We start from the raw sequence: 25,983 nt of genomic DNA, 5'->3' as shown, positions 1-25,983 counted from the left end.
GATGGGACACAGGGATTGCAGGATTTGGGTGACAAAGGCAAGCAAACCAAGAGGGGACAGGACCTGAACTCATCCCACTAATGTGAGTACTTCCAGGAAAAGGGCAGGAAGGTGCAGCTGCACAGCCCTAACATCAAACCAAGCTACAGCTGTCTCCAAAGTGACCCTCTCTGTGCCCTTGGATAAGATATTGCACATTAATGCCTGCAAATCTGATTATTCCAAGGCTCCTACTGTCCCCATTCAACCAAACAAGCTCATCCAAACTGGGATAAAGTATTTGTGCTCCTTTCCCAGGGAAGTTTCCAAGACAGTAAGAAAAGTGCATGAATTACTGAAGAATTCAGTGTCTCTGTTACTTCTAGAGCCTTTTGTTTAAGGAAAAGCCAGGAGCCCACATGCTGCCCCAAAAGCTGTGTAAGGAGCAGCACACCCAACCTCCAGCAGTGCTGGGGACAAAGAGAGGCAGCAAAGGGGACAAGGGGTGCTGAGGGCTGGGGTTTATTGGCTATCCTTAGCAGCAAAACAGTGTTCTTAAATACAGGGATCAAATCAATATTCCTCTTTCAGTGACAATTTGCCAGGGGAGGGGCTGGGCTGCCTGCCCCGTGCTCACTGCAGCTCTATGTGATGACGGTGGGCCCCGAGCGGCCGGTCCGCTCGTGGAGCTGCGAAAGTTTCAGTGCAATGGAAATGAGAGGTGCCAGCATCACCTGCAGGGAGGAAAGAGAAGCCTCAGAACTGCAGAGCTGCACGTGCAGCCTTCCCACACTGCATCCCTCAGCACCCAGGGACAGCCAAAGCTCAGCTCTCCTGACCAGAGGCTGCTTTGGGCTCCCAATCCCAGCTCTGGGACAGGGATGCAGTGCCCAGAGACAATCCCAATCCCCGGTGGTGCTGCTGCCATCCCCTCCCTGTGCTGTATCCCAAACTCCACATCAGCACAGGACAGGTAAATCCTGAGTTCCCCCCCACCTCAGAATGGGGGATTTTCAGTCTTTTTGTCAATTATGGCACAGTAAGTTAGGCACAAAGGGCCCACAGAGTGTTTGCTGGGGAATACAGAATCAGAGAATATCCTGAGTTGGAAGGATCCCCAAGGATCACGGAGTCCAACTGCTGGCCCTGCACAGACACCCCAACAATCCCACCCTGTCCCTGGGAGTGTTGTCCAAACACTCCTGGAGCTCTGGCAGCCTTGGGGCTGTGCCCATTCCCTGGGGAGCCAACCACCCATCCATCTTGTGGGTGAAAAACCCTTTCCTGATATCCAGGATAAACCTAAATACAAGAGGAGGATTCTTTTCCTCCAGTGCCTACAAGAGCTCAGCAGCATTTGTAAATGATGCTGCAAAACATTTACTGAACTCAGCGTAGAACAGGGCAGTCTCACCTTAGGTACAGCTGCTTCCTGTGATCCCACTGATTTTTTTAAAGCAGGCACAGGAGTAACACAGACAGGAAAACTGTGCTGTGGCAGAGGCAGCTGTGAGGGATTCCCCAGAATACTTACTCCACACTGAGTTTTATAAAATAATCCTATTTATACTGGCACGAAAGATACAAACATCTGTCTCCCAAAATTCCTGTCACCTCCACACAGCTCCAAGCAAAAGGGGGCTAAGAAAGGGCTGAGCTCTGGCAGGCAGCAGTGGCAGGAGTGAGGTGCAGCACCCACCTGTGGGTCTTGGTTGATTTTCTGAGCATCCTTCTCGTAGCTGTCGATGTAGAGGCGCACGGTGGCCCCCGCGCTGCCGGTGCCGCTCAGCCGGAAAATGATGCGGGAGCCGTCGGAGAAGATGAGCCTCAGACCCTGCGAGGGAGGGAGGCTCTCAGCTCTGGGACCATGGGTACCCAAGGGTGTTCCATGATCCCCATGGTGCCTCAGGTTTAGCTTTTATATATTTCAGATTCTGTGCTGCTTTAGTGTGTGATTCTGAGATTCGTATTAGGGGGTGCTGAGCTCTGTGCACAAAACAATTCCTGCTCCAGCTGGGCACCAAGGACAAATGATCCAAATCTCAGGCCCAGGAGCATAAACAACAGCAGAATCAAGAGATAAAAACAAGGATGGGGCTTCATAACCTAAAGCTGGAACTGGACAATGAACTCCAAGATGCAAATGGAGCAGAACTGATCCCAGTGACAGACCCCAGGAGCACTCATGCATTTTGGGACCATTTTGGTTCATCTTGGGTGTATTCCTGGCTCTTGGGGTTTATTGGCTATCCTTAGCAGCAAAATAGTGTTCTTAAATACAGGGATAAAATCAATATTCCTCTTTTAGTGATAATTTGCCAGGGGAAGGGGCTGGGCTGCCTGCCCCAGTGCCACTGCAGCACAGGCTGGCTCTATGTGATGACAGTAGGCCCAGAGCGTCCAGTGTATCCATTTATCCTTTTAATAAATCCCTGCTTTATTCTTTAACTCTGCCTAGTCTCTGTTCTAGGTCAGCCTTCACAAGCACCACCCAGCGTGGCTGTGCCTGACCTGCACCATCCTCCCTCTTCAGGGACCCACAGAAAGCTCCTGTGTTCCCCTCTCCCCACTCCCAGAGGGATTAATGCCCATCCTAACCCACACTGCAGAACCTGAAACAAGAGCCAGGGCCTGCCTGCCAGACCCAGCATTCCCAGCATTGCTCTAGATGGAAAGAGGACATGGAGAAAACAGTCCCAGTTCAGGCCAGGCCGTGCCCACCTGGTTCCTGGAGACGCTGCCATCCACGGGGTCGTTGTACTCGAAGTTGTCAGCTTTCTCCACCGTGTACACTTTGTCCCCGCTCGACAGCTGCTTCCCCACGAAGGAGCGGTCGAACATCACCGCCTCCAAATCCTTCATCATTTTGTTGGCAGCATCTGCATCCACCTCCTCGTAGTCGTACCTGCAGCCAGCACCACACACAGGGATTAGGGGGGAACAGGCAATCAGTTGGGATGGTTTGGGATGCCCTTCTTGAGCTCTGGGGGTGTTCTCTGCTCCCATCCAGGCAGAAAAGGCACATCCAAGCACCAGAACACATTGTCCAGAGAAGCTGTGCCTGGATCCCTGGCAGTGTCCAAGGCCAGGCTGGACTGGGCTTGGAGCAACCTGGGATAGTGGAAGGTGTCCCTGCCATGGCACTGGATGGGCTTTAAGGTCCCTCCCGACCCAGCCCAGTGTGGGATTCTATGAAAAGAGAGGAGGATCTGCACGCAGCACTACACCATGTCCACACAGATCCTTGGGATGCAGCACAGCATATCACAGGCATTTGGTGCCAGGAGATGAAAGCACAAAGTGCTGTCTCACACTGAGTATCACAGACTGAGGCCAGGGCCAAGATCCAACTGACTGCCAAGAATTTCCTGCAGTTGTGCCCATAGCACCGAACCAGCTCCCTCATGGTTACTGTGAACACCCTCAGTGCATCCCCCCAGCAACTGCAGCTGTGACTGCAGCAGGAAAACACCCAGTGCCAGCTTTGATGTCCCTGCCCTGGCTGAGAGGCAGCAGAGAGTGGCTGGAGCCCACTCCAGGATCCCAGAGTCCACATTCCCACTGCCAGCGGGATTTGTGCTGCTCTGTTTGCCGCCTGAGCTGCCCAGGCCTGTGCTCAGTCTGCTCTGCACACATACCTCGAGTGCTAAAAGGCTGCCTCTTTATCCTAGACTTTGGCATTTCCCCCCAGGTTTCCATGCCTCAGATGTGTGCTGGCTTTTTGGTGAGTTGGGGGGGGAAAAGAAAATAAAAAAAAACAAAGGAAAGGCAAGTTCCTTCACTTGGCAATTTGAGATGGAATTTTCATGTGGATCTTCCAAGCTGAAAGATTTCTGCCTAATGCTTTCACAGTGTTCCCACCTCTGCTTGTGTGCAGGCTGGTTCTCATTTCTTCCCTTGCCATCTTTCATGTCTACTGCAGCTTCAATTTGAGTATTTGGGGGCTGGACAGGAACTCAACCAGGTAAATAACAGCCACAAGGCTGGGCATCCATTCTGTGAGATGCTGCTGTCACTGAAGATATCACAAATTAACTTGTGATGTGGGGTCTCAAGAATATTGATCCCATGGCAAAAATGACTCTTGGAGGAAAAAATCTCAATTGAAAGGAAAAAAGGTGCTTTGCAAGTATAAAATGTCCAGACTTTGGTAGCAGATTTACATCTGGAGTAACAACCCAAAGCTGGACACCATAAAGGCCTATGGTGAATGCCAAGTGTTTGGGGAGTGGAATGACACAGGAGCAGCCTGATGGTGACACAGCCACTCTGCTCTGCCACAGGACAGGGAATGGGAGGTGTCAGGAGCACTTTCCCCACCTGGTGAAGAAGTTCCTGCCATACTTCTGCCAGTGGTCCTTCATGATGTCCTCCACGCTCTGCTTGCGGGCGGCCAGGATGGAGAGCCAGGCCAGCACTGCCCACAGCCCGTCCTTCTCTCGGATGTGGTCAGAGCCTGGGGGGAGCCACAGCACAGACACAATTCCCAATTCCCACTCCTCACACCACAGCCCCACCTCATCTCCTCTCCCCATCCCCCTGCACAGCATTTCCAGAGCTCCAGCCCTGCTGGGTCATTCAAATGGGTCAGGATCTCATCTGCTCCAGCTCCGGCCCAAATAAAACACTCAGCATCTTTTAACACACACACACTCATTGCTCACACATCCTTAACTCTGGTCCCAAGGAAGTAACAGGGAATGCACAGTAAAAAAGGCATCAAATAAAAAACAAAGGAGCAGCTTGGGAGGGAGAGCATCAACAAGGAAAGCATCAACTCCTCAGCAGCTGTTGTGTCCTGTCTGCCAAGGAGCACCCTGGGATCATCTCCTGGCCCAGCACCAAGGGGAACATCAGCCCTCCTGAGGAACCAAACCCCAACAACTCCAAAATCACCCCAGAACAGGCAGAGGAGCAGCAGCCACGACACTGGCAGCAGCAGGGCAAGGAGAGGCTCCATCCACCTGCAGAGACCAGGAGAGCCTCCAGCCTGCTCTCAGGGGGGCTGGAAAAGGCCCTCTCTTGGCTAAAGGAGGATTCACAGAGTGGATTAGGCTGGAGGGGACCTGTGGGGCATCTGGTCCAACCTCCCTGCTCAAGCAGGGCCATCCCTGAGCCCAGGATTGCATCCAGATTTTGATGTTTCCAGTGAGGGAGACTCCACACCTCTCTGGGCCATCTGTCCCACACAGGAAGGAAGTTCTTCCTCGTGTTCAGGTGGAATTTCCTGCCTCAGTTTGTGCCTGTTGTCTCTCATGGATTCCCCAAAGCTGGCACTGCAAGGAGAGCAGGAAGCAGCCAGAGCCAGCCCAGCCTTGCCCTGGAAGCACAGTGGGATCACACAGCACTGATCCCTTGGGAAACCTGAGAGGTGCTGGACCTTACACAGCCCCCACATGAAATGGGATCAGATGGCCCAGAGCACACCCAGCCCACACTCGGTGCCTCTGGCAAGCCAGCTCCACCTGTGCCCCACAGATGCAGAGTTTTTTCCTTCCCACTCTGGAAAACCTCCAAACAGGTATTAAAGAAATGCCAGGAGCACTCCAGAGCTGCCATGCCATCCTCTGGAGGAGTGCCAGAGTGGGAATCCTCTGGGAAAGGGCTGGGGGCAGGGCAGGGGTTCCGTGGTGCTTTGCACAAACCCCACTGTTGTGGATGTGCCCATAAATTATCCCCACAGTCCCTGAGGGTGGAGAGGGCTGGGCAGAGGTGATGGAGAGGAATGCTAAATAAACACCAGTCCCATGTGAAGTATCAACTTATTGCTGGAATCAAATAGCCAGGGAAGCAAGCAGGAATCCTGTCATGTCACATTACTCTAATTGCTGCTGCACTCCAGTCCCACTGCCTCACAGTTTGTTTCAATTTTTACCGGGTCTGTGGGCTGCTCTTTCACCTCTCTCCCTTTCAACACCCCCATTCAGTCCAGCTCCAAACAACTCCTCATTAACTTCCTATCAACCAACTCTCCTCACCCCTTTTCACTCCTCTTTCCTTCCCAAGTGCATTTGCCACATGGGAAAACCCCTTTGCATTTTAGGGGAGTTAAACTCTCCTGGGCCCTTTCCCAATCTGTTCCCCCAAACTGCTTCAGCTCCCACCACCTGGATGTGCTGCTGCCTGGCCAAAATCCCAAAGCTCTCTCAGACTGGCATCACTTTGATTTGTGAGGCAGTCCCTTAGGGATGGAGAGAAACTGAGTTTGTTGCTCATGCAAAGGTGGAAACAGTTTTGGGGAGCTACTCATTTGAGATCACCTCCCATCAGCAGCTCCAGGTTTTATTTTATCTCCTGAAGCACCAGTGCCCTCTCATTAGCCAAGGTCCAGGATATAAACTCAGCACAACCTGAAACCACTCAGGGCAAAACTCCAGAATCTTTCCTTACTCATTATTTACTCCAAGATTTCCTTACAGAGATACCAGGTTCTCTGAAATTCACCTTTTCTTCCAACCCACAGCCAGATCCCAGCTCCACATATCAGAGTCATATGTGACTGCAAAAATATTGCCCCTGGAGACTGCTCAGCCCACAGCAACCTGCTGTCCCCAGAGCTGTGATCCCATTTCCTCAGCCCCAGGAAAGCTGGGGTAATCCTTTCCTGTCAGGCTGGGCATCCCAGCTCCACATTCATTCAAAGCACTTCACTCCAGGAATCTGGGGGTTTAAGGCACCCACACACAAGCTAAAAGGGTTTTCTGGGCTGGTAGTATGAAAACACGTAAGGTTTGAGTGAGAAATTCCCTCAGGATCTTCTTGTGCCTTGCCTATCCCACCAGAAATGCTTAGAGAGCAGGAAAAACAACATCTCAGGGAGAGTTCAGATAAAACTCACTCAGCCTGTGTGCAGGAATCAGATGGGGATTCAGGGAAAGTCCCATTTCCACAGGCAGGACACAAAACCACAGGGGAGATGCCAGGGAGAGCTCAGGGCATGCAGAGACCTCCTGGGAATCCTGACTGTGCTGAGCACCCTGCTCTGACCTGGAGCAAATCCTGCTGCCATCCACTCCCCTGCACACCCCCAGGAAATTCCTTGTGATGTTCACTTTGTTTCTCAGTAACTCAATAACTCACTTGGACTGTTCAAAGGCAAGTGTTAATTTCAACTTTATAAATCATACCTTGTGTTTTCAGAACAGGAAAATGAGGGCCCTATTAAGCTCAGAGATTTAATAGTGACCTGAAACCTTCCCTAATAAAACTCTGTGCTCCAAACCGTATTTCTTTCCAGAAATGAAAACATTGAGAAGGTTTTCCTGGCCACCAAGAGTTGAAAAATACATTTAGCATTGCATTTACTCCCCACAGACTCAGTGACCAGGCTACTAAAGAGGCCCCCCAAACCTCCATTCCCATGTGCCTTCCTGGAGGACTGGAGGAGAAGGAGCTCCTACCTCACCAAACCTTCAGCATTGTGTTCATCTCCACGCTAATTCCTCCAAACCTTCAGCATTGTGTTCATCTCCACACTAATTCCTCCAAACCTTCAGCATTGTGTTCATCTCCACACTAATTCCTCCAAACCTTCAGCATTGTGTTCATCTCCACACTAATTCCTCCAAACCCTCAGCATTGTGTTCATCTCCACACTAATTCCTCCAAACCTTCAGCATTGTGTTCTTCTCCACACTAATTCCTCCAAACCTTCAGCATTGTGTTCATCTCCACACTAATTCCTCCAAACCTTCAGCATTGTGTTCATCTCCACACTAATTCCTCCAAACCCTCAGCATTGTGTTCATCTCCACACTAATTCCTCCAAACCTTCAGCATTGTGTTCTTCTCCACACTAATTCCTCCAAACCTTCAGCATTGTGTTCATCTCCACACTAATTCCTCCAAACCTTTAGCATTGTGTTCATCTCCACACTAATTCCTCCAAACCTTTAGCATTGTGTTCATCTCCACACTAATTCCTCCAAACCTTCAGCATTGTGTTCATCTCCACACTAATTCCTCCAAACCTTTTTTATATTTCAATATTTTACAAGCATTAACAACTGCAGATGAAAGAGAAATCCCAAGCTCTAAAGAATAAACAGCTAAGAGGAAGAACACCACCATCATGGGTGATATTGGGAATGCTGACTTACCAGTCCCAAAGCTTTCCTCTCCACACAGAGACAGTTTGTTTGCATCCATCAAGTTTCCAAAGAACTTCCAGCCCGTTGGAGTCTCATACAATGCAATCTTTGTGGCCTGGGCCACCCTGCCAAGGTAAGAAGGCCAAGTTACATCCCTGGATTCTCAGTGCTCCCAGGGGAAATGGGATCAGCAGCTCTGCTGGGGTGCCCCTGAAGGCAGGGGATGCCACTGCTTTGGTCCAATCCCTCTATTTCACCCCTGGGAGATGGGTGGGATGTGCATTTACAGAACAGACACAAACACACAGCTCTTCAAAGCAAGTTTAGATTGCAGATCTCAAAGCATTTCACCAAGAAACCATCACTATCAAATCTAAGGAAAAGAAGGGTTGGCAGGGTCATTTATTTGGGCTTATCTGTAGGGAAGACAAAGAGCCAAGAGCTCAGGCCAGCTCTGCCATGTCCCCAGGCAGGGTTTAACCCATCAACCCTCACTGCTGCCCGGGCACTGCTGCACTCCTCACTGCACAAACACACGGGGGACAGGTCAGGGTGAAACGCCAGGAAAGGGGCACAGCATGCTCTGGCAGGGCTCCCTGCCCTGTGCCTGTCCACAGGGGGGGGTTTACCTGTCCAGGGCCCCGTTGGTGGGCACACCATGCCCTGGCAGGGCTCTCTGCCCACAGGGGGTGGTTTTTACCTGTCCAGGGGTGGTTGTTACCTGTCCAGAGCCCCTTGTTACCTGTCCAGGGGTGGTTGTTACCTGTCCAGAGCCCCCCGTTACCTGTCCAGGGCCCCACTGGTGGGTACACCATGCCCTGGCAGGGTTCCCTGCCCACAGGGGTGGTTGTTCCCTGTGCAGGGGGTGGTTGTTACCTGTCCAGGGCCCCGCTGGTGGGCATGCTGCGGGCCAGGCCGCGCACCCCGGTCTGCTGGAAGTAGGGGATGCTGAAGATGTTGGCGGCGATGACGGCCACCGAGTCGGAGGGGTTGACGAAGAAGCCGTGCTTGCCCAAAATCATGTTCCGGTCCTGGGGGAGACAGCACAGGCACAGCTCAGCTCCCTCTGCCCAGCCCATAAACCCAGCAGCTCCCAGAGATTTTCTGAAATAAACACAGAGCTTGGAAGAAGTTACACAGCAGCACCTCCACGGCGTTTCGCCTTCCTGCTGATTTTTTCACAGGTTTAAAGTTATTTAAATAGAGTTTGGGATTATTTACACAGTATCCAGCTATTTCTGTGGTGGCAAACTGCAGTGAGTGGTTCACTTCACTCATGATTACAGAGGACAGAGGGAGAGAAAAGGTGCTCCTCAGTGCCCAGAGCTGGTTTAGAGGGAAAGAAGGGCAATTTTGAGCAGCTCCTTTACCCCATCTCCATCAAAGGCAGCTCCAAAGTCGTACTCTCCTGTCTTCATGGTCTGCACCAGGTCAGCAGCATAGGTCAGGTTGGGGTCAGGGTGGTGGCCCCCAAAGTCCTCCAGGGGGGTGCAGTTCACAGCTGAATTTGCTGGGGCTCCCAGCTCCTCACACAGGATCTTCTTCACGTAAGGGCCCACAACTGTCTCACAGCAAAACAGAGGGGAAAGAGCTGGCTCAGCCCTCAGGCAGTTCTGCACCACCCACCTCAGGCTGCTCAGTCTGGGTCACTTTGGGTGCTTTGTGGTTTAGGAGCTCACATCAAAATCCACCCCATCCCTGGAATTATCCGAGGCCAGGCTGGACAGGGCTTGGGGCAGCCTGGGACAGCGGAAGGTGTCCCTGCCATGGCAGAGGTGGCACTGGATGAGCTTTAAGGTCCCCTCTCAGCCCAAACCATTTCAGAATTGCATAAACATTTCACAGAATCCTAGAATGCTTTAGGTTGAAAGGACTTTAAAGACCAGCTCATTCCAACCCCCAAAACACAACACATGGCAAAAGAAAATAACACAGGACATAAAAAATTTGCTCCCAAAAAGAAAAATCCAGTGTGCTACAAACCAAACCCCCAAACTTGCAATATAAATTCCTGTCTGGAGTAGGTGACAAATCCCCAAGGAGCCCTGACCCCACAGCGCCCCAGGCCCAGCCCTTTTTACCTCCGTGCATGGCATCGATGCGGATCTTGAGCTGGTTCTTCCCTGAGAGCAGCTCCTTCAAGGCACTGAAGTCAAAGATGTTCCTCAGCATGCTGGCATAGGCTTCCACAGAGTCCACAATTTCCACTGGAAAAGAGAAGGAGACAGGGATCAACCCTCACAGCCTGGAATTGTGATAACCAAGCCCTGTTGCTGTGCTGAGGGCCCTCACAGCAAAGGGCCAGGGCTCAGCAAAGAGCCCTTGAACATCTCAGAATAGGGACAGGAATAATGGGGCTAAATTAGGGATTTAATTACAGGCTCTCACTGCTAATCAGGTCACAAGTGGACCAAGAAAATCAAACTCTGTTCCCAGTTAAGGCTCCCTGGACTTCCTTCAAGAGGGCTCAATCCCACTTTACTTAAATTTAAAAATATGTATATAAAATCAGATCTTTAATTTCCACCAAAGTCAATGGGAAGTGTGAACTTCATAGTTCAAAAAGTTGCACCTTTGCAGCCAACATAAAAACAAAATACAGCATAAAAATCCCGCTATAAAGAAATGGAGACTGAGAGAAATACCAACTTTTATCATCTTTTAACTTTGTTAATTACAAGCACCAGGAGATGGTAAAAAAAATACTTGCAGTATTTTTAAGAAGTCTTTTTCTAATTTATTTTCATATTTCACTGCTGACAGAGAAAAGTCACATGTGAAATGTAACAGCTTTCCCACTCATGGTGACAACTTTTATATGTGAAGCCATGGAAAAAAAATCAGTTGAAATATTAAACTCTGCAATTTTTAATTAAGAAAATGTACTGTAACTGCATTTTTCTGTTTTCAAGTACATGTTTGCCTTACAGAAAAAACAGCCTTTGATTTTAGGGAAGTTTGATGGATCAAGGTTTTGCTACAGAAGTAGAAATTTCTGTTTCTACTTCTGTTTTGATTATATCAATCAAAATCAATAAATAAATAAATGCCAGGGGCAATGTCCTCACTGGGATTATGCAACAGATGAGAAGGAGAGGTCAGAATGGCCACAGAAACACCCCAATTCCTCACCCTTGCCTAGAGGAAGAACATTTGTTTACCTGTAAATGGCTTAAATTTGTTCTCCAAGTCAAACTGCTGCTTCCCAATGGTGCCCAAGTCCACCTGGAGATCTGGGCAGATTGCATATTCCTCAATTTTCTTGCTGATTTGGAAAATTTTATCCGTGATGGCTTCAGGAGCAGGACCTGCAAAATGAAAGGGGCAAGGGGAAGATGGTAAAGAATCCAACTGCAAGAGGAGTGAACTTGAGGAACAGAGCAGAGACCTGGGCTGGGAATGGAAGAGGAACACCAGGGAATGAGGGGAGCAGAGCATCACTGGCTCCATTAGGGAAAGCACTGCTCAGGGCACTGATTCCTGGGGTGTGAACAGAAATGTGCGTTCTCAGGTGGTGTGGGAAATGGATTTATAGGGAATTCTCAAAGCCTGACAGAAGGCTCACATAATGTCCATTTGTATGCAAACCTTGAGACAAGAAATGCTGACTTAGAAATGCCACGGAGATGGCAAATGACAGAATTGCTGAGAGAAAAATTAAACTAGATACAAATTCCAAAGGGTGGCTTGCAAATAAGACTGGATACTTTGGAGAAACAGAACTTTGAAAGACGCATTGTAGTAGGAGCCACAAAGAGTAATTTTAGATGATTGCCTTTAAGGCATTTACAGCATGGTGTGACTAAAGCTGATAGGCCAAGAAACACTTCTAATGCATTGTAATTAGGAAATAGTGAGCTTCTGATTTTGACAGCGTGAATCATAGCATCTGTATCATCTCACCCTTCACATGAGACTGAAAATGGCATAAAAGTTTTTAAACGCCTCTCAGTTACCCCATCTCTGGGCCAGAAAAGGGCTCAGTCACACAGAGGGACCCCAGAAAGAATCAATAATAACAGCAGTAAGCAGGAGGCAGCAGGAAGAGGCCTGACCTCCGTTGGCAATGTTGAATTTGATGCCGAAGTCGCCGCTGGGCCCGCCGGGGTTGTGGCTGGCTGTGAGGATGATGCCCCCGATGGCTTTGATCTTGCGGATGAGGCAGGACACGGCCGGCGTGGACAGGATCCCGTGCTGCCCGATCACCAGGCGCCCGATCTGAGGGGGGAGCACAGCACAGCTTCAGGGAAACACAGCCCAGCCTCGGCCATGGGGAGAAACTGAGCCTGCCCCAGGCATCCTTCTGGGAAAGGCTGAGAGAGCAGCAGAGGAAAGAATGAGAAACAATTCTTATCTTAACCTGCTGCACCTGGTACTGAGAACGTGTGGAATGTGTTCTGGAGATCTGTTTAGCAATTAATTAACCAGTGGTGGTGGTCTTTTAATTAAAGGACCAATCAAGTCTCCATGTGTAGTGAAATAGGGTATTAAAAAAGCAATGGGTTTCATAATAAAGAAAATTTATCAGCCTTCTGTAAATGCATGGAGTTTATGTAATTTATTGCCCAGTCCTGGCCCATTGCACAGACAGTGTTGGAGGCTGGCACAAACAGGATGGGACTGCTGGGAACGTTCCTTGAGCTTTACTGAGGCAGCAGCTTCATTACATGGCTGAGACAATGGGAAGATGGCAACAGCTCGTGTCCTGCCAGCAGCAGCAGCCAAAGATTTCTTTGGTACAGAGCATTTAAAAAACTTTCTAGTCAACAGCATATTGCTAAAGCTTACAGATAATTATTCTAGCCAATCACTAAAAGCACACATCCACCTGCTTCACACAATGTTTGTTTTTAGGTTTTCTATTAACAATCCACAATACTCCAATATTAAGCTTAAAACCTTCTACTGTCTTGCTAGGCATATTTTCCTGCAGTCTTAAGGTCTATCTTAACCAAGCCTAAAACTCAAAATATCGTTTCATGTCCTTGCTTGCTGTACTACTGTAACTTACCTACTTTCAGCTGGCTCCAAGTTCTCTGCTCTTTCTGTTTCTGAGGCCTGCTTTCACAGCTTTCTGAAAGTCTTCTCACCTTCACTATTTCCCACACAGCCCAAACCCCAAACTCTGCCAACAGGTAAAGCACAGCCCTGCTCCTGCCAAAGCTCCCCACGGTGCATCCGACCCCGCTCTGTTGGAGCATTTTCCTCCATGAATGCTGCACTTGGATGTACTGAAGGAGGGCTGGCATTAAACACCACAAAAAACAGCATTCCCTCTGGCTGTGGTCTCAAAATGTGCCTTCAAAACACACAATAGGGCAGAGAGAAGCCAAAAGAACACAAAACTTGAGCATCCCGGGAGCAGCTGCAGATTCTTCCTTGCAGTGGGCAGCACAACCTCCTTCCCATAAATCCAGGGATACCTCTGAGATTGGATCCAGAGCAATGTGCTGAGCAATACAGCACCTTCAGAATCCAGGCAATGAACCAGGAGGAGCAGAATTCCCTGGGAGAACACACACTCCTTCCCAGATGAGGTGCCAGCATTTAAAACCACACCAGACCCCTCTGCACCAGCCGAGGGGGTCAGACCCAGAAGGGGCTGGGGAAAGAGGAGGGACTTCATTCAATCCCAAGCTGGAGCAGGAATCAAGAGCAGCATTCCCAGGCTGTGGTGGGTGCTGAGCCAAGGGCAGGGATGGCTGTGATTCCTGACCCCTGGCACTGCCAGGTGCTAAGCCCCAGCCTCGCTGCCCATCAGTTATTGCATGGTCCAGCTGTCACAGCCCAGCTGCTGGCAAACAACAGCAGAAATGGGAAAAAGCACTTTACAAACCCAAAGTGAGGGCCCTGCCTCCAGCTGCCCACAGCAGCTCCCACTGGAGCCCTGGCTGTGCCCACACACTGATCACTCATTTATTGCACCCCACGTTTCATTTGAAGCAGGGTTTGCTTTTCCCCCATTCTCAGACACTCTTGTCCTGTGCTTTAGTCCAGCCTCCAAACCTTGTTCCTTCACTTTCCCTGAGAATTCCCAGGACCTCCAGGAAGCTCCTCTCTAAAACTTCCCCTCCTGCTCCCCAGGTTCCCTCTGAGGGTCACGTTCTGCAGCACCCCTGTGCATGAGTGCCCCAGGAATGCTGCAGAGGAAGGGCAAATAAGGGATTTTCCCTGCCAAAGCAGGCAGCAGCTGCAGGAGAGCTGGATGAACACATCAAATCCCCTGTCCTTGCCCTCCCTGCACACCTGAAGTGCAGCTTTTCCCCACAGCAAGGAAGGAAAGGAGGAAACACTTGTCTCCATGTGAGCTGCTCAGTGATTTGGGTCCTCCTTGGCTTCCAGAGGTTTTCAGCTGCCATTCCCCACCCATCCAATGCTGAATCTTTGTGGTAAGCACTGGGGAAGTTTGCTCAGTGTACCAATGTGCTGAACAATTTACACATGATCCTTTTTGAACCTGGGTAATTTCTTATGAGGAAAACCTCAGGCTGCAATGATGGACAAACACCTCTCATGGATTTCTCAAGACAAAACCCACTTTGTGCAGCAAGTTTGGGTTACAGCACTTCCAAACCAGCCAGGCAATAATTCCACCCTGGTTTTACTGAAAGCCCCATGAGGATGCACACAGGGGCCTCCTACAGCCACTCCTCCCCACCAGGAACACTGGGAACAGCTTTTCCAGGCCATGGAAACTCCAGGGTGTCCCCAGCCCACCCTTGCAGCCCTTTCTGTGCAGGAGATGCAGCCCAAGGCACCAATCCCACACCCTGAGCACAACACTGACAGGTACCAGCCAGACTGAGGAGAAAAATCCATGGAAAATACCCAAACCACCCCCTAAATCCCATTTAGGCAGGCCTGGGCCCAGTGCTGGAGAGCAAAGTCTGAGCTGGTGGAGATGAGCCTGAGCTCCCCTCACCAGCAGATCTATCCTGGTTGTCAGACACTCCAAGCCTGGCTCTGTGCACATTTCCCAGCTCTTCTGCTCTGCCCATACACTGATTTCAAAGGAAGACATTAATCTGCAATGCCTGAAGATTTCTTTTTTCCCCACAAGATTTTAAACATAAATGAACAAAATTCTCTCATCCTATTTTCCCATTCACTATTGATTACACTGTCCTAGTCAGGTTTTCTGTCAAACAAATTCCTAAAATCCAGGTCCCTTTGCACAAAGTTTGCTCTGCAGAGCCTTTTCTTCTTAAAAAGCAGAAGGAAACAAAGACAAAAGCCCATGGCATGAGCCATGATCTACCACAAACACACAAGCCTCTTGCTCTGCTTCCAAAACACAGAATTCCAGCACAACTGAGCTCCCTATAAAGGCTGTCACCCACTTGCTGGCTCTCATATCAATTTTCAAAGGCTCCCTAAGCATTTAGCCCACAGCCACAACTTACACCTGGTGAGGAAGGCAAAACATGGTTGTTTCTTCTCCTTTGCCACTCTGGTGGCTCTCCCTGTTAGTCCATTTCTGAACAGTATCAGGGGTTTATATTCTTGTGCAAAGACTGAAAAATCCACAGATGCCAACAGCTTGGGGCATGTCAAAGCACAAAATAGGAACAAACAAACCCCAGCAGGATTTATTTTCCTTTCTCCACATGTATTCTCTGCCCAGCTGCAACACTTTGAGTGAAAAACCAGTAATTTCTGTACTCCCCAGCTGATCTGCCATTAAAAACATCACTATTAGCGGTTGAATAAAGCCTTTGGGGAAATTAAATCTCCCAGTGCCTAATTCCTGATGGATTTCTGCATTTCTCAGCCACACCCCACAGGAATTCAGCCGTTTAACATTACCAACCCCGTTGGCAGCAGCCATTTGGACAATCAGTTCCACTGCAGACTTATTGAGGTACCTCCCATCACCTCCAACCACCAGAGAGGCTCCTTGGCGATCCCTTAGGTCTATGGAAAAAAATATACTCTGGATAAAATTCTGCAAATAGTTCAGCTTGGACTCAAAGCAGAAGGTCTTCCTCCTCAGGCCGCTGGTTCCCGGTTTCTGGTCGCTGTAGGGAGACGTTGGCACCGTCACCAGAGGCAGGGGAGCGTCTTCCATGGCCCTTTGTCACACAGGTGCATTTAAAGAGTCAAATATGGCAAAATTAACCCCCAACCTGGACACAGCAATGGCCCACCTATGAGACAGGAGTTCGGGGGAGCTGTTGAGCACCCAAAAATAGCTCCCTGCACCTTCTGTAACCGAAGCCGTGTGCTCGCACTTGCGGCGGGGGATCAATGTCAGGGAGGAGGCACAATTCCACGCTGCTCTCCCTCACTGTAAAGGATTCCTGTCTTCCCTGTCACCTCCTGGTCGCCACAGGCACTGCTCCCAGCCATCCCATGGAGCCCAGCAGTGTCAGTCCCTGTGGATCTGCCTGGGGCAGGGAGGTGGGAGCAGCCCAGCCCTGCTGGGATGCGTTTTCCCGGTTCCACAGGGCAGGGCCGCACGCTGGGGCTCTGGAGGCAAACTTCCAGCAGGACCCTGGCTGGAGCTATTTTGCAAAGTCTGGTGAGTTAAAGGTCACTCTTAAAATGGAAGGGAACAGATCTGTTACCTCCCGTTCGCTCATGCGACTCCTGCCCTGACAACCTGGCTTCCCACGGCTCCCTGGAGCACAGGGAGAATTCCCAGCAGGAACAGCTGGTCAGCCTTTGGCTGCAAAGCCTCATGAGCCTCAGCTGAGCACCCCCAGCAAGTCTCACCCAGATGAAAACCACAAAAAACTATCAAATGTTTGGGAAAACTGCATCTCGTGACGCTGCTCGTTGTGGGACAGCCTAAACACGAACAGAAGAGACTGAGATCCCAAGAAACTGCTGTGAAGTCTCATCTTCCCAAGCATGGGGAAGGGAAATGAAGGAAGGGAAGGTAGTGGAATTCCCATCCCTGGAATTGTCCAAGGCCAGGTTGGACAGGGCTTGGAGCAACCTGGGATAGTGGGAGGTGTCCCTGCTCAGGGCAGGGGGAATAGGATGGGCTTTGGGTCCCTTCCCACCCAAACCATTCCATGATTCTAAAATCAGCCCTTCCTCCAAGCCTTTAACAGAACTCAGAGTCCTCTGCCTGAGCTGCTGGAAACAATTTATAGATTGGGTCAATTGTTCACTGGGTCAATTAAAGAACAGACTCTGTTTGTCCCACCATTAAAGGCAGCAGAAAGGAGATGTGTACACACAGCTGAATTGGGACAGGTCTGAAAGTGCTCAGGGCCTCTTTCCTGAGGTGCTGATTCTGTCATTGCTGCAATAATTGATACATTTTCTTCCAAAGAAGGTCACAGAACCATAAAGTCTGGAAAACCATAGAACCATAAAGTCTGGAAAAGCCCTCTGAGATAATCCACATAAAGCTAACCCTGCCAAGGCCACCACTGACCATATCCCCAAGATCCTGGTTTATCCATCAGCACATTGCAATGGAGTTGGATAATCTGTGTGACCCAACACACCTTTTACCCCAGCAGTGAGGCTGCCTGGGATACACAGCAAAGCTGCTTTGTGTTTCATCCACCCACACTACTCCAGCATCCTGCAGCTCTCTTTATTCCCATGCAAAGGCCCAGGTTTCCCTCTAGTGGCACAGAAGCCAAAATCCAGCTCCCAAAATTGCACCTGGCAGGAAAAGGCCTAAGCAAGCTCTTTGCCTTCTTGCTGCCCTGGGAAATGCCGTGGCATTAAGTGACAGGAGGAGGGCACAGGACACCCAGCACCTCCTGTGACTGCACACGGGATGTGCTTGGATTTACTGGCAGGGAAGAGCCCTTGGAGGGAGGGAATTGTGTGAAATTCAGTGCATGTGGAGTAGACAGAGGAATCAAACTCAATTAAGCAGGGGAGGAGGGTCATTCCTGCAGTGTTTATGTTAATAAAGTGAAGCACATTCTATTAAATGAATTTTTTAAATTATATCATTATGATATAATAATTCTATATTATACAACACATTATTATAATATAATAATAAAATTATATATTAATTTATAATATAAAATTATATAATACTTTTATAATAATAAAAGAATAACTAAATATTGGTTTATATAATAATAAAATTTTATTATTATATGAACTAATATAAATATTCGTTTATATAATAATAAAATTTTATTATTATATAAATTAATATAAATATTAGTTTATTATATAAACTAATATATATATGACGAAATAATAATGAAATATTAATTTAAAATAATAATATAAAATAATGCATAAAAGGCACAGGGACAAGGACAGCTACATTCTTGGAGTGCTCCCTGGCTCCCAGGGCTCTCCTGTAACATCTGTTTGGGACAAACTCAACCAGCAGTAACTGCTTAACCAGAACTGCTCAGGGGTTGGGGATCACACAGCTGCCAGAGGACTCAGAGGTGCAAAATGTCACCAAAGGTGGGTGCTGAGCACCTTTGCCCTGGGCAGGGACTGGGGAAATGTCCTTTGATCTGCAGTGAGGGAGGCTTGCTGGGGTGAGTGCTCACTGCAAACCACTCAGGTGATCGGCTCCCTCCCCACAGCTGGACCATCCACACCCAGATCTCCTCCTGGGAGTTGATCTAACTTGGTCTTGGAATCTTTTTCTCCAGGTAAGCCCTGCCAGTGCTTAATTAGCCCTGCAGCTGGAAGTGCTTCCCTACAATCTGCTGGCACAGCAAACAAAGAGATCATAATCCTCTTCCTGGAAGCTCCTCACTAAAAAATCCTCTGGCATCAGGCTCTGGGTGCCCTCTCTGCCACAGCAAACAGCCCCAGTGTTTGCACAAACAGCTTTTCCTTGTGGTCCTGTTTCCTGGATCTCTTATTCCCCATGGCAGGTGGAGCCTACCAAGGGAATCTCCCTCTCTCCACAGCCAGCCTGGCACACACAGGGATAGTTCCTAACCCAGCTCTCCTTTTACTGTCCTGCATTTCACATACACAAGAACAGAGTCAAAACTATTAATTAACTGTTGAATTTAATGGTAGAAAGACAAGACTGTTCTAGAGGACTTAAATTGATTAAGCATTGCAGAGCCACAGCTCCCCCCTTGCCTTAATTCCATGGTCCCCAGCCATCCCCTGTCCCTGAGAGAGCTGTGCCATCTCTATGGGGAGATGGAGCCTCCTTCACCTGGAGTCTCCCCCAAGCCTGAGACCAGGGCTAGGGTTAGAGCCAGACTCTCCCAGCTCTTCACTCTGACCCAAACCCAGCCTTCCTCAAAGCTACAATTTTATATCTAGGCATTCAGGCAAGAAAAAGAACTGTGGGGGGAACCCACTAGGGAAAGGTGAAACTGAGCAGTAATTCCCTGCTCCCAAAACCTGCTACACCCTTGGGTTAGACTTCTCCAAGGTCCAGGGTGCCCTCTCCTCCTCTTTTCCTTTCCTCCCCATTCCTCTCCCAGGTCTTTGTCCCCATTCAGAGGGCAGATAAAGACAACGTCCCCTCTCTGGGGCTGTGTTTAGCTGCAAGCTCCCTTTTCCAGCTTTGCAGGAATTTCTGACAGCAAGCAGCTGCTGACAGGCATCTCCTTCTGCTCCTTTGCTGTGCTCGGTCAAGAACACACTCAGCCTGAAGTCCCGGGCAACAAATGGAGTAAAACCACTTTACAGTTCATCTGTGACTCCTCTTTAAGGCAGAACCCCATTCCCTTAGCTCCTGCCCTCAGCAAAGCTCCAGCGCCGGTGCTGTCCCTGCACATCGGCCATAAGAGGGTGCCAAGAGCCCTGGAAAACCCTCCTGAGCAGCTGCCAAAATCTGGCACTTTCTGCCGAGGATGACTCTGGTGCAGGCAGCCACTGCTGGGAGTGACATTTGGTAATGCCAGGACAAATGGAGCCCCCAGAAAATAAATATATTGCAAGTGTGTTATTGGTCATACAAGGAGAGCTGCTCCCACTGCAAAACGCTTTGTTTCTATTAAGAATTAATTTAAAATCCGAGTTTGGAAGTTGTTGTAGAGATTCCAGAGGGCAAAAAAGGATATTTGGCACCACCTCAACAGCACAAGTGCACTCACATATGAATCACTCCAGAAAGAAGAGACTGTTCTGTTCCTACAACAGCTGAAAAGAAAAGGGGCTGGCAGGGCTGGGAATGAATCCCCATCTCCAGGTTTGTCCCACTGGCAGGGGCTGAGCTTTCCTTTCCAGGGAAGCACTCACCAGCCACCAGGATTGTGAAACTCTCTGTTCAATGGTCACACCTCACAGCACACCCAAATCTGCATTTTATCTCTGCTGTCCTGCCCCTGCACCAGGGAAAAGGGAGGGATTCCAGCAGGATTTCCTCAGGATTTCTGGCCCCAGCCTGCTGAGATAGAGCCCCTGGCCCTGGGTGCTCCTGGAAATCCACACCTGAACCCAAAAAACATTTTCCACTATCCCAGGTGCCTCCAAGCTCTGTCCAGCCTGGCCTTGGACACTTCCAGGGATGGAGGTGCAGCCACAGCTTCCATGGAAAACCTGTGCCAGGCCCTCAGCACCCTCACAGGGAGGAACTTCTTCCCTACAGAATGACCTCAGCCAGTCCTGCTGCAATCTCCCACACCCAGACCAGATCCTCTCTGAGGACTGGTGCCCCAGCCCAGGACCTGTGCTCCTGCTGAGGCTTTAGTTCCTGATTTTCACTTCAACCAGACTTATTTTAAAACCAAAAAGTGGTGTTTTTCTGGATACCTGGGTGATCCTGCCAACTGTGTTTGTCCTCTACCCATCACATCTGCTGTTTATTTTGTTACTCTGCAGCTTGTACTATGGATATGTACTATAGTGTACATTACACTTTTATTACTTCAGAATTCTTTGTTTTTACTGAGATCTAAGCTATCTCTGTGTATTTCTAAAATACATTTCAACTCCTCATCTGAAGCACGAATCAATATTTTGGCCAGCTCAGGGTCATGACAGGATGCATTTCTCAATCCTGGTGAGCTCAAATTTGGAATAACAGCTGGACAGCAGCTCTCCAGCCCAGCTCCCTGTCCCAAACTTTGCCCTGACAAGGGGAAGGCACTTCTGCCCTGCCAGCCCAGCCCCAGCTGAGGTGTCTGGGGATGCACAGGCATTGTCCCAGGAGATTACAGCTAAATCCCTGGCAGGATGAATTGCAACTCTGCCTGCTGGATTTGCTGAGATTAACTGCAAAGCACCTTAGCTCCTTGCTCTGAGCTGGAGTTTCATGAGTGCAGAGTTTAGAACTCCAAAGGGGCACTGAAACTGGACAACCTGACCACTTAATCACCTTCCACTGTAAACTGACATGAGCCAATCAACTTTACAGGCCAAAAGAGTCTAGGCTGGTGGAAAAAGAGGCTGTGAGAGCTGCTGCTGTCTTCTAAAATCCACATCATCTGCAGCCAGGAAATATCCACAAGTGGTATTTATTTCCTCACTTTAGATATCACGTCTCAATTTCCCCTTCTGCCTCTGAGAAAAACAGTAACATAAGAAAGTCAGAAATTGAGGTTTTTCCTACTGGCCTGGAGGATCCAGAATCACCACATCTCACCCTGGTTGCTTTTTGGAAGAACTTTCTTTGTGAGCACTTTATTTTGATTATTTGAATCCCAGGAGCTTTTACTCAAAGGGAAGATCTCAGGGGGAGCTGGTCTGGCAGCTGTGGCAGAACAGCACAAAGAAAAAGGGAGCTACCAAAGGAGAGCAGTGATAAATAAATGCAACAGGTCTGAGCACTTGGTTTCTCTGGGTAACTGAGGGGAGAGAAAGGTTAAAGCAGCCAAGGCAGGAACCCAAACTTCCTGGGGGAGAGAGCAGCATTTCTCATAAAAGCCCTGTTTGTCCTGCAGCTAGAAAACAAAAGCAGGCACTATTTAACATGCAGGGCACAGCCTGGCACTCCAAACACCTTTCCAGCAACGTGCCTGAGTGTGGCAGCTTTGAGCACTTGGAAAAGTGTTCAGTTAGGAAGGAACCAAGGGCACAGGAAATTTGGGGAGCAGCAGGTGACAATGTCACTGCATCAGCCTGGTGCTGGTTCTATCATCACCCCTGGATTTACAGTTTCTGCCCTTTTGGACATGAAATTATTGCACAGCCACAATTCTGCTGATCAGTGATGCTCCAGCAGGACCTGTGAAGATCTGATTTGTGGAATTAAAGAGTCAGACTCACCATGTGGGAATAATATCAAGGAAAGCTGGAACACAGGCCAAAACAAAGCTGGCAGGCTACACTGGATGCCAACTGGGGATGGCAAACAATTTCAGTTTACTTACAGAAAGGCAAACTTGAAAATAAGATAAACACCCCTTAATCTCATAACTACAAACTGAGTAGTTGCTACTTTAAAAATAAATACTTAGTTCCATATTAACCATTCCAGGTGGAGACAAAATTCAAGCTAATTTTAGCACCCTTTGCTTTTATGTTGTAAAACTAAAGATCATTGGTTGTGGTCCTCAGGTCTGTCCTGTGCCTGGAGAGCACCACTCAACCAGATCTTAACACCACGTGAGTTTAAAGCATTCATCAACCACCTCCTCATCCTCAGGGCCAGAAATGCACTTTTCCAGCAGTTTTCTTAGTATCACTCAGCTTTTCTCAGCATGAGACTGCTGAGTTTCCCCCAGACCTGGCTGCTGGAATGAGGAGATGTTTGAGTCCCAGCACCTGGACAAACCCACAGTTGCAGGAAGAAGTTTCCATGTGCTGCTCCCTGTTCTGCAGGGCACTTTCTTATCATGAATGAAGTTGTCCATCCTTCTCTTTGAAGGGCAGGGAACTTCCAGTCACTTCATATTTACTATGAAGGAAGAGGATTTTAAGAGACTGACTTAACTACACTGTGGTAACCACCAGGGAACTGATATTTGCAATTACAGAGAAACCCCACAAACCAAGCATCCCTCAAGCACTCCAAAATACATCAAAATTCATTTAAAACCAGTGCTTTGCATTTACTAAAGAAACCCTCTGCTTTTAGTCACCTCATTTCTTGGGACCAGACAGTTTTGCTACTCTTGAGTTTGGCAATGCAGTTCCTGCACTGCCTTATTTAGGCCAGAGCTGCTAAAATTTAGCAAATATCTGTAATCAAGTTTGCAGTGGCTCTGCCCTGTGTACCTCTGGTTCCTTAGCCAGGCTTTACCTGCAGCTCATTTATCAGCCCACATATTCTTCCACACGTTTCCTTCCCCCACCTCCCATTTCTCCTGCCTTTCCTGAACATTTTCTGACTTTGGAGCCAATTCTGCGCCAGCACTTGGAATTCACACGGATGAAACGCCCCAAGGCAAATTCCTGCCGGCAAGGGCAGCCCTTGGGAGCCGCTGCTGCAGCTCTGGCAGCGAGCTCAGCTCTGCCCCTACGTGAGTGACTGCACGGTCCAGGGGAGGACCCGGGACATTGCCGGCCCTCCACGCTTCCCAGGACACCTCATCAGCCCCCAGCACAGCTCTAGCCCAGGCCTCTGCTGCTGGGATGGAGCTGAAGTGTAAATGATGGAGAGGTCAGTGCTTGGAATGCTGCCACAGCCCACCAGGCCCCGGGTGTACATCCAAAAAGCTGCACACACTCAACACTTCATCCCAGGGAACTCTGCTTATTCACCGTGATCCACAGGGATCCTGTCTGTGTGTGCACTCAGGCAGGGATGCTGCATATTCCAGCTCCCACCCCCTCCCAGAACAAATAAATAAAGCAGTGCCTGCTGCTTTTCCATCAGGGAAGGCTGCTCTACCCATCACTTCCAGAGTGCACGCAGCATCCCGGGATGCTGGGCTATGGAATCCGAGTTGAGCAGCTCCACACATCACAAAAGACAAATTTCTACAGGGCTTAAAAAGAATCAACACCAGTTATTTGCTTCTTTATGCCCTAAGAAACCAGCAATCCCAAATTATTATTTTTTTCCTAAGAAGTCGGATATTTACAAGGCGTTGGGGTACATGGGAATTTAAACTAGGTAACTCTGAGATTCTACCCTAAGCACCAGCACCCTCAACCCCTCTCTGCTTTGTGGTCCGTGAGGAAGAATGTTTGCTGCTGGTGTTGGTGTCCCAGGAGAAGGGGATCGTTTCCCTTTGGAAAAGAGTAAACGTAGGGGAAAGCCTCCCTTTGCTAACATCTCTCCCCATCAATATCACACTCCCTGCTGGGATTCCCTGGGGCTGGTCTAACCCACGGAGGAATCCCCCAGCAGCGAGACGCATTCCAGTGCTGTGGAAGGGAACGCTGCCCCCTCCCAACACCTCACAGCCCGTTTGCGTTGTAGCTGGAAAACCCAACCACAGAAGAAGAAGGAATTAGAGCAAAGTCGTGTTTGCCTCCACACCTCCGCCCTGGCCAATGTCCGCTCTCTCCCGCGGGCAGGCAGAGGCTGCCGGGGGGGTTTTCCTGCCCGGCCCCGAGCTGTCCCCTCCAGCCCATCCATCCGGCACTCCCCGCGTTATTTCCACGCCGCGGACACGCCGAGCGCCAGCGATTTCCGCCGGCGCTGCGGGCGGGCGGGCGGGCGGGGAGCGCAGCCCGGAGCCCCGGGCGCTCGGTGCTTACCCCGCGGTAAGCAGGGACCTTACACCGCGAGGTCCCTCCCGCTCGGTGCTTACCCCGTTGGCGGCGGCGATGCGGACGATGAGCTGGATGGCGTCTCTCATGTAGAAGCGGCCGTCGCCTCCCACCACCAGCGTGGCGTCCTGGCGCTCGGCGGGCGGCACGGTGGCCAGAATGCTCTGGATGAAGTTCTCGGTGTAGTTGGCATTGCTCTGGAACACCGTCACCCGCTTGCGCAGCCCGCTGGTGCCCGGCTTCTGGTCGCCGTAGGGCTTGGTCTGCACGGTCACGATCCGCACCATGGCCGGCGCCGGCAGAGTTCCGGGAGCCGGGGGGAACCGCGGCCGCCCCGGCCCCGCCACCGCCCCGCGACCGCCCCTTAAAGGCACCGCCCGCGCTCCCCGCCCCGGGTGACAGCGCCCGTGTGCTGGCCTGGCCTGGCCCCGGGTGACAGCGCCCGTGTGTTGGCCTGGCCCCGGGTGACAGCGCCCGTGTGCTGGCCTGGCCTGGCACAGGCCCGGGGCTCGCTCTGCGCGGCCCGAGCCAGCGGCAGGGAATCAGGGACTGGTTTAGGTTTAGGAAAGGGCTTTAAGGTTTTCAAGTCCAGCCGTTCCCCAGCAGCGCCAAGGCCACCACTTTAAGCCATGTCCCCAGGTACCACATCCACATGGATTTTAAATCCTTCCAGGGATGGGGACTCCACCACTGCCCTGGGCAGTTGTGCCAGGATCACTTTCCATCAGGAAACTTTTCCCTGAGATCCAACCCAAACCTTCCCTGGCAGAACCTGAAGCCCTTTTTCCTCACCCTGTCCCTGGGAGCAGAGCCCGACCTCCCTGGCTGTCCCCTCCTGGCAGGAGCTGTGCAGAACCACAAGGTCCCTCCTGAGCCTCCTTTGCTCCAGGTGAGCCCCCAGGTGACCCCAGCTGTGCCAGGCCCTGCCTGTCCCTGTCCCCACTGGCCTCACAGACAGGCCCTGGCTCAAGTGAGCACCCCACAGAAGCAGGAGCCCCACACCAGAGCTCCAGAAGCAGAGGTAGGGGAAGGTCAGCATTACAAAGCCTTGAAGAAGCTCAATTTTGTTATAGCTCTAGTTCTCAAAAGAAAGGTAACATTCAGAAATTGAAATGACCTGTTACAGAGATTTTTTTTCTCCTAAATGTCTCCCCTCAAAGAAAATAAGCTAGTACCTGTGTTCAACCTTAAAATGGGATTTTTTTCAGTCTTGGTGGTACCTGGATTTGGAGCAAACTGAAAAAGACTGCAGATACAACCAAGATCTCTAATCTCACCTCCTCCAGGGCAGGAAAGGAGGAGGTGAGATTAGAGATCGTGGTTGTGGCCATGAGACTTTGCCTAAGCCCTCGCTTTAAAAATGGGAAAATGAACCCCTTCCTGGCAGCAGGAGGATCAG

The 25,983-nt window shown here is 50.0% G+C and overlaps 1 protein-coding gene across 1 annotated transcript; it reads right to left on the bottom strand.

Annotated features, from left to right (window-relative positions):
- Nucleotides 1-485: 485 nt before the first annotated feature.
- PGM1 (phosphoglucomutase 1) lies at nt 486-24,949 on the bottom strand. The gene is made up of 11 exons (XM_054638471.2): nt 24,626-24,949; nt 12,125-12,287; nt 11,231-11,377; nt 10,151-10,276; nt 9,440-9,630; nt 8,946-9,100; nt 8,079-8,194; nt 4,300-4,435; nt 2,701-2,884; nt 1,679-1,813; nt 486-713 (listed from the first exon to the last, which is right to left on the bottom strand). The coding sequence occupies exons 1-11, from the start codon at nt 24,869-24,871 to the stop codon at nt 624-626; spliced, it is 1,689 nt and encodes a 562-aa protein (XP_054494446.1). The 5' UTR covers nt 24,872-24,949; the 3' UTR covers nt 486-623.
- Nucleotides 24,950-25,983: the final 1,034 nt, after the last annotated feature.

The sequence above is a fragment of the Agelaius phoeniceus genome, chromosome 8 (assembly GCF_051311805.1).
Source record: "Agelaius phoeniceus isolate bAgePho1 chromosome 8, bAgePho1.hap1, whole genome shotgun sequence".
Taxonomy (NCBI): Eukaryota; Metazoa; Chordata; class Aves; order Passeriformes; family Icteridae; genus Agelaius; species Agelaius phoeniceus.
This window is presented reverse-complemented; position numbering and strand designations above follow the sequence as displayed.

Bases quoted from the DNA above. Each gene is read 5' to 3' on its own strand.
- PGM1 (XM_054638471.2), bottom strand. From the start codon at position 24,871: ATGGTGCGGATCGTGACCGTGCAGACCAAGCCCTACGGCGACCAGAAG. The intron at 9,631-10,150 runs GTAAAAAGGGCT...GCTGTGAGACAG, and splicing joins CATCGATGCCATGCACGGAG to TTGTGGGCCCTTACGTGAAG. The intron at 4,436-8,078 runs GTAAGTCAGCAT...GGCTCCCCCCAG, and splicing joins AGAGGAAAGCTTTGGGACTG to GCTCTGACCACATCCGAGAG.